Source organism: Leuciscus leuciscus (assembly GCF_965113295.1).
Source record: "Leuciscus leuciscus genome assembly, chromosome: 2".
Taxonomy (NCBI): Eukaryota; Metazoa; Chordata; class Actinopteri; order Cypriniformes; family Leuciscidae; genus Leuciscus; species Leuciscus leuciscus.
In genome coordinates, this window is record NC_138726.1 from 58,282,576 (window position 1) to 58,296,069 (window position 13,494).

Consider the following 13,494-nt stretch of genomic DNA (forward strand, 5'->3'; position numbering starts at 1 on the left):
ATTATTTCACTACGTAGGAGACATCACTCACTCTTGATATGATGCCAACTCACGGTCAAAATTGTAACAAATTTATAAATAAATTTAAATATAAATTTCCTTCACTGGTGTTTCAAAACATTATTCCATTTAATTTCAGTGATACTTAAAACTTTTTCTCTTTTTTGAAAAAAAAGTGAAAGTAAAAGGTGAAGGCCAAGTATGGTAACCCATACTCTCGGTCTGCAGTCACCCCTCCTCGACCCAGGAGCACGGCAGCGAGCTCTCCATCTCAATCGCTCCAGCTCCACCTCCTCAGACAGCCACAGGCGGTCACCCCTCCTCGACCCAGGAGCACGGCAGCGAGCTCTCCGTCTCAATCGCTCCAGCTCCACCTCCTCAGACAGCCACCGGCGGTCACCCCTCCTCGACCCACGAGCACGGCAGCGAGCTCTCCGTTTCAATCGCTCCAGCTCCACCTCCTCAGACAGCCACCGGCGGTCACCCCTCCTCGACCCAGGAGCACGGCAGCGAGCTCTCCGTCTCAATCGCTCCAGCTCCACCTCCTCAGACAGCCACCGGCGGTCACCGCTCCTCGACCCAGGAGCACGGCAGCGAGCGCTCCGTCTCAATCGCTCCAGCTCCACCTCCTCAGACAGCCACCGGCGGTCACCCCTCCTCGACCCAGGAGCACGGCAGCGAGCTCTCCGTCTCAATCGCTCCAGCTCCACCTCCTCAGACAGCCACCGGCGGTCACCCCTCCTCGACCCAGGAGCACGGCAGCGAGCTCTCCGTCTCAATCGCTCCAGCTCCACCTCCTCAGACAGCCACCGGCGGTCACCCCTCCTCGACCCAGGAGCACGGCAGCGAGCTCTCCGTCTCAATCGCTCCAGCTCCACCTCCTCAGACAGCCACCGGCGGTCACCCCTCCTCGACTCAGGAACACGGCAGCGAGCTCTCAGTCTCAATCGCTCCAGCTCCACCTCCTCAGACAGCCACCGGCGGTCACCGCTCCTTTTCTGCTCGACCTCGTCAGCACCGCGATCCCCCTCAGCAGCGACGGCTCTCCCACAGCAAATCCCTCCTTCCTCCCGGGCTTCGGCACCAATGTAGCAAAGTATGTTGTTATGGGAAGGAGGAGGCGGGAACCGGCGAACATTCAACGCATTTTAATAATCATAAAATAAATAAACAAAGCGAAAGTAAAGGCGACAGCCCCTCATGGACGACTGCCGCACACAAGATTAAAATAATAACAGATCTGTGTAATTTTCTTTTTTCTTATTTCTAATTTTACATAAGCACAAAAAACAGAGATGAAAAATGTACTTAAGAAATGTACTTGCTATGGTTAAATAAATGTTCAGTGATATCTTCCAACGATTTTTTTATTTAATTTTAGCAATTTTTTTCTCTATATAGTGTTGATATGGCAACTACTGTAGTAAATACACTAAGTTTCGTCATGCTGACATGTGTGGAAGGTTTTCAACCATGTGTGTTACAACTAACCCCACGTCAGTTTGTGCCCCGCTCACCCCTACTTTGTAACGTAGTAACTTGAGTAGTTTTTCAGCAAACTACTTATTTACTCTTACTTGAGTTATGTTATTTTTCAGTATTTCTACTTGTACTCAGGTAAATTATTTCTTAAGTAGCAATACTTTTACTTAAGTACAATTGTTTTTAGTACTCTTTCCACCATTGCGCTTTCACGAGTTCACACGTACATGAAATCAGATGTAGTATTTTAAGCGTATTTGGCATGCTGTCCTCGGAATTTGGCCCAAACCCAGAGTACTCCCCCTTTTTACTGGGATAGAAACCAGCCGAGAGTGTGAGGTGATGGGGTGGTGGAGGGATGCTGTGAAACTTGACATGAGACAGAGGTGAGGAAAGGCTTTATTTATACCGGCTTCCTCTTGTGCTGATTGGTTGATTACCTGAACGTGCTCCTCCCGAACTTTGTTACATAAAACTTCATAATAGTAAACATGAAAATATACTAGGGGTGTAACGATTCATCAGATACATCGATGTATTGATTTATATTCCTACGATCCTACTGCATCGATCTGTGATCGGCAAATTGGCCTTCCGGACGACATATATCGATCTAACATCGTTTTAAAAGGTAATGAATCGATTGTATCGATACTAGGAAATAGCGCATTGGATTTAAGCACGTTAGACTTTATATGGATGTTTTTTCTTTGCAGTTTTAATGATAAAGGCGTTAAACGTTACTCGATTCAGTCTGCCTATCTGTGACATCGTCGCCATGCGTGACGCGCCAGCTGCAGCGCGACAACAGTCAAGCAGCGCAAAGTCTCTCACCTCAGAAAAACGGACTTTCCTGTCCTGTCAGCCGCTATAGGCTACTGCAGGAGCGCACACTCTTCAACTGCACGCGCAAATGCGGCGGAGCGCGCTGTATCACTTCACTAAAGTGCAAAAGACATACGAGCATGCAACGTCGTAAATTAGTAAGTTAAGAAATAAAAGTAAAATACCAATAAATTACGTTATTGGTACGTCATGTGTGTTGCTATTTATCAGGAGCAGTTTCATGTTTCTTTACCAGTTCTTCTAAGTATTGTGTATCACCATGGTAGCCTAATTGTTGTTTGTTTCCATAACAAAATGCCACTTACTGGTTATTTTGTATATTTTTATATGACTGTGGTGGCTCATACCAAGATTTAACAAAAAAAAAAGTGCCTACTGTTTATCAGTATTTGTCATATTCTTACAATTTTTATTTTAAATTTTTTATGTTAATTAAAGGGGGACAGAACTTGTGTGTCAACAATTTTTGTGTAAACAAATGTATTATAATAGGCTTATATAATTCCTAAAAAGGTGGGTCGCGGCTTGATGACCATGGGGAAATGTGGGTCCCATGGCCAAACTATTCAAAACATCATTCAATGTTGTGATAATCGTAATTAATAATCACAATTACAATTTCAAGGGAATAATCGACAATTATCATTTTTGTCATAATCGTTCAGTCCTACTTATTAAATAAAATGTCATGCATTTGACATGAATTGTTGTTTACTTGTTTGTTTATATCCATAATTAATTGATACCTGATTCCCTTACAAGAATTTTTGGCTAAAAAGTCACTGAATCGATTTCAAGTCACTGAATCGTTTCGGATCGTATCGTTCTAAATGAACCAATATCGTCCTTGAATCGTATCAACAACCATGAATCGCGAATCGAATCGAATCGTTGTTAAAACGAATCGTTACACCCCTAAAATATACTTTTAAAGCCTTTTTTTAAATCTTGGCTTATGTAAATTTCTACATATAGCATTTTCATAGGCTAATAAAATAAAGTGATGTATCATCATTAAGAACTAAGATCTATCAATGGAAAAAAGGGTTTTGATTTTGACTCTTTGACCCATTGAAGGTTTCTGTGTGATTCACACCATGACTAAGAAACATTATGGGAAGCATTTACATCATTTTATGAATGCACTTTTGAAATTCAGAATCGAATCATTAATTTCATTGTATCTCATTGTAAATAATCTCAAATTGAATCATTCTGGATTTGCAAAAATCACTTGAATCGAAAACCTATGAATTATGAATCAAATCGATTCGCCGTCGACCCGAAGATTCACACCACTAATTTATACCAGGAAACTGAAATGTGCATGTAAGTGACATACTATACTAAATATCAACCAATCAAATATAAATTTTTCATATTTCTTACATATAACTTACAGTTTATTGTGACATCACTTCACTTCTGCCTTTCTTAAGAATAAACCAGATTTAATTCTCCTGAGACACAAATAATGATTATTCTTAAGAGCTGCTGCTCACAGAATCATAATCAACAGTTATTGATACAGATAAGATTAGTGAAAAACATAAAGACACATAAACACACCAGATATGCAAAGAGTTAGCCTACTTAAAACACACATATATTGTGTTAGTATTTTAGACATCTAAAGAATATTCAATGATTATGTTATGATAATTAACACAGAAATAATAAAGACTATTAAAATATAATTAGAAGATGCACTCAGAAATTACCAAAAAACCTATTAAACCTGAAAGCAAAAAATAAAGAATGAAAACAGTGAATGTAAGTAAACACACAAACATTGACGTCTTCTCACTCCTAAGATCTGCTGCAGATGAAGTTGAGTTTGTGAGTCTCAGGAAGGCTGATCCAGCGCTGATCTCCTCCAGACTGAACTGCTCCTTTTCTCTTCGTAAGGCTGCAGTTTTCCGGTGTCGTTCCGTTCCCTGGAGCCCAGTTCTGATAGCACACGATCTCTCCGCTCAACCAGAGCCACATGTTCATTTGGCAGTAGTTGTGTAAACCCAACCACACCGCCTCAGTAGACGCACGTTTAACCACATTCATCACACGACGCTGCATCTCGACTGAATGAACTGAGACCAGATCCGTATAATTCTGTCTGCAGTGTCTCAGAGCTTCAGGCCACATCAGAGTCTCTTTGATCAGAATCAGTTTATCTGGACAAAACAAACCACAAGCAAAAACTAGAGAGAGACTGATCAAAAACAACATGCAGAACAAACACTGTGGAGGAATCTGTCATGTCAGACATGTAGCGTGAACTTTAAGATATCTGGAGGTGATGGATGGATTGTGTGTGTTTGTGAGGATCTGCTCACCTTCATGACACACAAAAGGAAGTTGGTTGTTGCAAGAGCTGTCATACCATTTACCCAGAGTGTTCCAGTCATTCGGATTGAGAACTATACCGTTTTCATTTCCTCCAAGATTATTAGGTTCACCAGGAGCCCAGTATCTGAATGAGGAGTTACTCTGATCTGACCACTGCCATGAGTCTCTGAACAGACCGATCCAGACATCACTAGATATGTGATTATCATTGATGAACTTCTGAATCTGTTGACTCTCATTCTGGTTCCTCACACTGACCAGATCAGTGTGATTCTGTCTGCAGTAACTCTGAGCGTCTCTCCAGTTCTTCGTCTGATTGACAAAGACGAGTCCTGTGTTCGCTTTAAGAAAAACAAATGGAAATGAATCAGTTTGTCCATCATTCTTATGCTGGTTTATGGTTTTTAATGTGAATAAGAGCAGCGAAGCATCAGAAACACGTGTAATTCAAAGACTGTTTCTACAGCTGATGATATATTAAGTGTTCAATATTCATGATGATTTTGCTGATATAACATCAAGTATCTATTGTGAATTTTTGTGATAATTTTTTGCAACTGTATTTCTCCATCAAGTTTTATTACACATTTCTCTGGAATACTGGATTCAGACACACAGAGCTGAATGAGAGACACATCAAACAGATGAAGATGCTAAACTGCATATTAATGTTTGTTAACTAGTCCTTAGAAATATATCAGCAAAAAAATCAATTCAAAAGGTTGAATTGTAGACTAATAATACATACAAATTAATATTGTTGCAATAATAACATGTGAGGTACCGAGTGTCACCCCAAGTACTGGGATGTGTAGGCTCTCTGGCTTTAGATGGTGGAGGTGGAAAAGTAGGAAGTTATAAGCAGTGACATTAGTTTTGAGTGTTGTGAATGAAATCGCGGACTAACCGCGCTACAAACAAATCAACGCGAATGCGTTAATGGCGCATAGCCCCGCGCCCGCCTTCTCTTTAAGCCCCCCCCGTCGAAGTGTTCTTTTAATGTACTTTTTAGAGACACCATTTTGCTTTGGAGAGTGTGCTTCTGTCTTCCGTTGCACAAGCTCGTTACGATTGTTATTTGCGTGTGCTGGATGTGTACTGGATGTGGACGCTGGAGAAGGTAGGGAGAGTTTGTTAATCTCTCGCTAATCGTGCTCTGTTGTAGGAAATGCGTGTTTTTGAATTGCTAGTTTGTATTTAAGTGTGTCCTAATCCTTTCTCAGTTGTGAGAACCTGAGTTCCCCTCCAGAGAAAGCTATACGTTTCATTTTCCTCGATGTATTAGTTTTAATTGCATGCATTAAGTTAGAGAATTTATCTAGCAGAGTAACAATCTTATGTTGTTTATAGGGCCCTGTTTATAGGTCTGTAAAGGGCTATAACTGCATTCCAGTCGGGGTGCTCCGTGTTCATTTACGGCCGCAGTGCTGTCCTGTTTTGGTCCTGTTTCGGTCCTGTTTCAACTGTATTAACTGTCAACAGATTCAACTACAACTTGGGACTTTAGTCAATCTTTTTTAGTTTCTTTTTGGCTTGTATGTAGTTTTCATTTTTCTTTGGACTGATATTAGCTACAAAGACTGGTGCTAAAACCTGAACTGCAATCTTTGCTCTTCTCTCATTTCAATTTATTTTGATTCTTTCTGCTTGCACTTTCATTTGTATTCGATTTTGCTTCTAAAGTTGAATTATCTATTCTCCAATTATTTTCTGAAATAATAGTTCATTTCTTCAACTTGCTTTATTTTGCTCCGAATTTCTTGACTTGTTTGCTTGATTAATCATTTTGACTGAAGTTAGTTTGGTTTGTTTCCTTTATTGATTTCTTTATGTATTTTGCTGTCGTTGACATTTGGGTTTAGTTTCAATCAACTGTTGATTTCAATTTATTAGTTGTATAATTATTTTGGTTACTTTGATTTGAGCATTAATAATCTTTCCAGCTATCAAACTGATTATTTTTGTATTTGATTATTTCTGTATTTGATGTATATCTTTTGTGTGTGTTAGCAGGGCCTGAACACCAGGGGCAGAGGATTCTTATTTGGGTGACGGTATCTTTCTCACCGTGTGCAGTGCTTGGTATTAACACCTGTGTGTGTGTGTGTGTGTGTGTGTGTGTGTGTGTGCGCGCACCGTGAAGTGCAGTGGTCCTGCATCTGCGGGTGGCATGCTATGACTCTCTGCCTCTGTGCCTCTCATCCCTGCTTTGACCTGGTTCTAAACCTTTTAGGAGTTCATTGAATTTGAACAAAGTGCTTTATATCCTTTTTATACTGTTCTCTTTTTAAGAATTGTCAATAAAAGCTATTTTCGTATGATGACCCATGTCTCTGACTCTATTAGGTGATACGAACCTGTGTGTGCCTTTTGTTGGGGTCTATTCTCATTCTTTGGGTGAAATTCCCAGAGTAGTGTAGTCGGAGTGTGAATGATACAATCTTATTAATTATAATTCTTTAAGAAACCCCATCTTACTGCCCTCGTGTCACCCGCCACATAAGCAAGGCATCATTTTTTATAAAGGAGCGTGCGGGTGTATGTGTGTGCGTGTGCAAATGTCTAGAGTCTCTCCCGCTCTCGCGTGTAACGCCATTCACAGTCAATGCGGGAGTGCGTAACAGTGAGAAGTGAGGTTCACTTTCTCACATACCACTATTAGTGTTTGTCTTGTTTCTAGTCTGATCGGTTTTTCACGTTGTAATGGACAATTTATCTGTGCGAGTTCAGTTAAAGTTCATCTAACAATGACGATTTTTACAGGTTTGGTTTAAGTTTTTTTATTACTTTTTTATTGTAATACGTGTAACAAGTGAACACAATAAAATCCCGTTGAAAAGACAACAACTGAATTTTGTTCTCAGGACAAGTGGAAACAAACTAATTTAGAGGTCTTTAGAATCGCGTGGAAAGACAGTATGTCACGTTATAAAAAGGCCCTAAAAGCGGCCAGGGCTGAGCACCTCCGCAAACTAATAGAAAACAACCAAAACAATCCAAGGTTTTTATTTAACACCGTGGCTAGACTAACAAATAAACAGACGTCACCCGAACAAAATATCCCGTTACAGTTCAGTAGTAATGATTTCATGAACTTCTTCACTGAGAAAATAGAAAGCATCAGAACCACAATTGTAAACGTTCAATCTTCAATCGCGCCTTATAATTCAGCTTCAATTATCACCCCGCAAGAACAATTACAGTGCTTTACAACTTTATAAACTTATCACTTCATCTAAAACAACAACATGTTTATTAGATCCTATACCAACTAAACTACTGAAAGAAGTGTTACCTGTAGTGGAAGAGCCTCTCCTCAATATTATTAACTCGTCTTTATCTTTAGGTCATGTTCCAAGAACATTTAAACTGGCAGTTATAAAACCTCTCATTAAGAAACCACAATTAGATCATAATAATCTAGCAAATTATAGACCCATTTCAAATCTTCCATTTATGTCTGAAATATTAGAAAAAGTGGTGTCCGCTCAACTGGGCTCTTTCTTGCAACAAAATGATATCTATGAAAAGTTTCAGTCTGGATTCAGACCGCATCATAGCACTGAAACTGCGCTCGTTAAAATCACAAATGATTTACTTTTAGCTTCTGACCAAGGCTGTATCTCAATACTAGTTTTACTTGATCTTAGTGCTGCGTTCGATACTATAGATCACACAATACTCTTAGATCGACTACAAAATTATACTGGTGTTCAAGGACAAGCACTAAGCTGGTTCAAATCATACCTATCTGAACGCTACCATTTTGTCTATTTAAATGGAGAAAAATCGATCATAACTCCAGTAAACTATGGAGTGCCGCAGGGATCTGTATTAGGCCCTCTGTTATTTTCAATATATATGATGCCACTTGGAAATATTATAAGGACACATGGAATTAGTTTCCATTGTTATGCTGATGACACTCAAATATATATTTCATCAAGGCCGGATGAAAACGCTAAATTTTCCAAATTGACAGAGTGTGTTAAAGATATAAAAGATTGGATGACGCGTAATTTTCTTTTATTAAATCCAGACAAGACAGAGGTAATAATTATCGGTTCAAAAAACCGCCCACAAAACCTCGCACAATACAACTTTAACATCATAGGATGTCCTGTTACTTTATCCTCTACAGTAAAAGACCTGGGTGTTATACTCGATTGCAACCTGTCTTTTGAAAATCATATTTCATATGTTACAAAAACAGCCTTTTTCCACCTTAGAAACATTGCTAAGCTACGTAATATGCTATCAGTTTCTGATGCAGAAAAGTTAGTTCATGCATTCATGACCTCAAGACTGGATTACTGTAATGCTTTATTAGCTGGTTGTCCTGCATCCTCAATAAACAAGCTACAGTTAGTCCAAAATGCCGCCGCTAGAGTTCTTACGAGATCAAGAAAATATGATCATATAACACCGATTTTATCATCACTGCATTGGTTACCTATAAAGCTCCGTATTAATTACAAGGTATTGCTACTGACTTATAAAGCCCTCAACGGCTTAGCTCCAGTCTATTTAACGGATCTTCTATCGCCCTATAATCCATCGCGCTCTTTAAGATAACTAAATTCAAGGCTTTTGGTCATACCTAGGATATCCAGAACCACCAAAGGAGGGAGAGCATTTTCACATTTGGCTCCAAAACTCTGGAATAGTCTTCCTGATACTGTTCGTTGCTCAGACTCGCTCTCCCAGTTTAAAACTAGATTAAAGTCGCATCTCTTCAGCCAGGCATTCATATAATCCCACAGTTCAAACTACAATCCGGCCTCTAGCTCATAAATGCCAGAGGAGAACTGGCCCCCGACTGAGCCTGGGTTCTCCCAAGGTTTTTTTTCTCCATTAGGTCACCTGATGGAGTTTTAGGACACCATTAGGTCACTTGATGGAGTTTTTCGGTTCCTTGCCACTGTTGCCTTTGGCTTGCTCAGTTGGGGATATTTTGGGGATATTTAATTTAATTTTATCAATCAATAAATTCCTCTTGAAACAAACTTTGTTGTATTATTTAAATTTAATACTGTGAAGCTGCTTTGATACAATCTGTATTGTGAAAAGCGCTATACAAATAAACTTGACTTGACTTGACTTGACAAGAGTTTTGTTCATAAATATCAAGATGGGGAAAGTTGTTGTAAATCTATTTTATGTTGAAATTTTATGCATTCATTAATTCATTACAATTTACAGTATGTTTGTCAAAACAATGGTTTGATATTTTTCTATTTAAAATTTAAAGTATAAAGTTTCCTATTCTCTAGGCTCATAATGGCAGATTAAAATGTAGCAGCATTTAGTATTACATTAATTTTGTAGAGTATATTGTGCATCTTTTTATTAATGAATGTTTATTGTGATTGTATGGAGCTGCACTTACTGTTAGATGAACTGCAGATGAAAGTCAGGCTGTCAATACATGACACATCATTCCATTCACCATTTCTCATGAAAGCACACTCATCTCTGCCATCAGGTTGTCCAGGTCCCCAGTTCAGATAGAGCGCAGGTTCACCTGAAGACCACTGCCATTTATTAACACTCGTCCTCTTCAGTCCAATCCACATAGTCTGAACACTCTTCACACTCTTCTTCAGCTCGTTCATGTCGTTCATGTTGTCAACGGTGGCCAGATCTGTGTAATTCTCTCTGCAGAATCTCTGAGCTTCAGTCCAGTTCTTCAACACGTTTATAAAGTGATACTGACGCTGAACACATTCAGATACGGAGCAGAGAGCTGTGAAAGAGAGCGTTTGATTTAATGCTTTTCATAACTGGGTCAAACCTGATGAAACTATAACATTCAATTCACGTTTATTTGTAAAGCGATACACATCATTTCAAAGCAGCTTTACAGAAAATGCATGAGTCCATTTTACAATTTAGAGTGTTCTGTTATCAGAACTGTCTAAGTATTACAGAAATGTACATATACAAAGTCACAGTAATAATTTAATATGGATAAAATGAGCTCATTGAAGTAATAAATACTTGTTTGTTAACAAATGATTATGACATTTAGAAAATATAGCATAAATAATACAACAAACACACTCACTCACCAATGAGAAGAAGAAAGAAATATAGAGTTTGGTCCATTCTGAGGAAAAACACATTGAAAACTCAAAAACTCAAGTAAAAAAAACTAAACAAAAAAACAAGGTTTAACATGATCATGTAATAAAAACATTTTAGCAGCATAACATGATTGACAATCATTCAGACAATATTAACATCTGAAAGTGTAATTGTGTTTGAAGAATGAACATGTTCTTACTTTAGAGGTCGTGTGTTTCTGTCCTGAGTCTGATGTTTCTGTCTGCAGATTTAAACTACGTGATTATTATATCTGCTCTCATCCCTCATTCAGCTCATCACATCATTTGTTTATTACTCAAAAAAAAAAAAAGCCTTTTTCATTTTTCTTCTTAATTCGCGTGTCTCTACATGTTTTCTCTGTGTTGGTCATTGTTGCTGTAATTCTTTGGAAACATGTTCATTTGAATGTGAGTGAAGGATCTGTATATTGTATTTCTATAGCAATTCACAGGAAAAATCCCCCTCAGTATTTGCATTTTCTATTCTTATCATTTATTTTCCATGATCTTTCACCATCAATACTGTCAGTGACCAATACCATGTTTCTGCATCCCAAACACAATATTTAAGACACAGTCTGTGTCTCTTATCAGCATTATATCTCTTCATATCTCTATATTCACACAATGTAATCGCCAACAACATACGTGTGCAAAGATATTAAACAACAACAGCAGCAACACACAACTCTTTAATCATGTGAATCAGCAACACAGAGAACGTCTACATTATTTCACTACATAGGAGATATCACTCACTCTTGATATGATGCCAACTCATGGTCAACATTACAACATGATAAATGTCCTTCACTGGCATTACAAAACATTATTGGATTTAATGTCAGTGCTACTTAAACCTCTTTCTCTTTATAACCTCTTTCTATCTCTTTTGGGGAAAAAAAGTGAAAGTAAAAGGTGAAGGCCAAGTATGTTAACCCATCCTCAGAATTTGACCTCTACATTTAACCCACCCAAGTTAGTGCACACACAGGAGTAGTGATTAGTGAACACACACACACACGCGCTGCAATCTGTGGACACACACTGACACACCCAGAGCAGTGAGCAGCCATTTTTGCTGTGGCGCGATTGGGGTTTAGGAGCCTTTCTCAAGGACAACTCAGTCATTCCTGCCAGTATTGAGAATCAAACCCGCAACCTTCAGATTACCAGTCTGACTCTCTAACTATTAAGCCATGACTGCCCCATTTTGGCTGATGTTCGCTGATCATCATGCATATGAAAACCTTCAGGTCTGCAATGACTATGACTAGACATAAAATTAGACAAGGTAAAAAAAAAAAAAAAAGGTAATTTCATACTAAAACTCATGCTCACATCAACTTTATTGCCCTTTTTACACTGCATTATAGTATGACATATTCGGACGCATCTACTGGGAAGGATTGAGGCTGTGGCTGCATCCGAAATCACACAATCTCTGAGTAGATACTTATGAATAACTAAATACTTCAGAACCATTCAGTATAGTATGCATGTGTCTGTTATGAATGTAATCGAGAAGGATTTCATCTCAATTCAGTTTTGTTCTCATCCAATAGTGTCAGTGCTGACAAATCAATAATATTATTGATTATTAAGTGTCTTTTAAGTCAAGTCAAGTCAAGTCAAGTTTATTTGTATAAACCAAGCCAAAGTAGACTGTGAGAGTAATAGAAGTAATAGTAGCATTACTATAACCTATTATTTATTCATAAAAATTACATTGCTCTATTTCAGCTCTTCAGGCGCACAGGCAGCTGTAAGGCACATGCGGCGAGATCGGCATAGGGTCGTAGCATTGCTCCCAGGGTGTATCACAGGCCGAACCAGCTGAAGATCCTCCCAAAACATACAGCTGTCCGTCAAGATTGGCTGATCTAATAGATCTGATGTGACATTTAAGACAGTATTGTGTTTGTCTTTGTTTGTGATGTTCAAGTTCAAGTTAATAGAAAAAGTTACATTTTTAGGATGGGCTTCCTTGCACATCAGTGTCAAAAAGGTTGAAATAGTGCATCAAATCAAAGAAGGCGGGTTTACTTTTCACAGAACCTGAGTGTGAATTCAGTGACAGGGCGGCCATAGATAAAATCATGGAATTTTTTGTTACAAACACAAGTGCCAGCATTTTTTTTTTCAATTTCAGCGCAACGGGACTCAGTGGGCGTGAGGGCCCATGATGCAAGTGCCACAGGCCGCCCTCGCTGTAAGCATACTGCACCATACTGTGTCTTTTCTCAGCACTTTCAGACTTCTCTCAGACGGTTCATACAGCAAATGATGTTTTATAAACAAAGTTCGGGAGGAGCACGTTCAAATAATCAATCAATCAATCATCTCGTCATCAAACAATTACCATGTCTACCCTATCAGCATGAGAGGAAGCATATATATATTCACTCTGTCAACTCACCTAACATTCCTTGACAGTTTTCAGCAGCATTTGGCTCAGCCCTACCTTCCTAACATTTCCGAAATGAGCTCTCCCGTCCAATGAAGAATCTTTCGTCCTTCAGGAATCTTTGTCTCAAATCCTCTGGTGTTATCTCGCGGGCGTCAGGCCTAAACAAACGGATCCTCGCCACCACAGGCGAAACATCCGCGATCTTCTTCCGCGCATTTCTCTAAACCGAGAAATGGACAATAAGGCCCGCCGAGCACCACGCTCGCGTCTCGGGCAATGCCGCCCTCTTCACACGAAGAAACG

General features: G+C 39.1%; 1 protein-coding gene across 1 annotated transcript; it reads right to left on the minus strand.

Moving 5' to 3' along the window:
• Positions 1-4,080: 4,080 nt before the first annotated feature.
• Positions 4,081-10,782, minus strand: LOC309493255 (C-type mannose receptor 2-like; the record flags this gene model as incomplete). The annotated part of the gene is made up of 4 exons (XM_082162420.1): positions 4,081-4,499; positions 4,662-5,015; positions 10,064-10,420; positions 10,746-10,782. The coding sequence occupies 4 exons, from the start codon at positions 10,780-10,782 to the stop codon at positions 4,138-4,140; spliced, it is 1,110 nt and encodes a 369-aa protein (XP_082018546.1). The 3' UTR covers positions 4,081-4,137.
• Between the last annotated feature and the right edge of the window lie 2,712 nt (positions 10,783-13,494).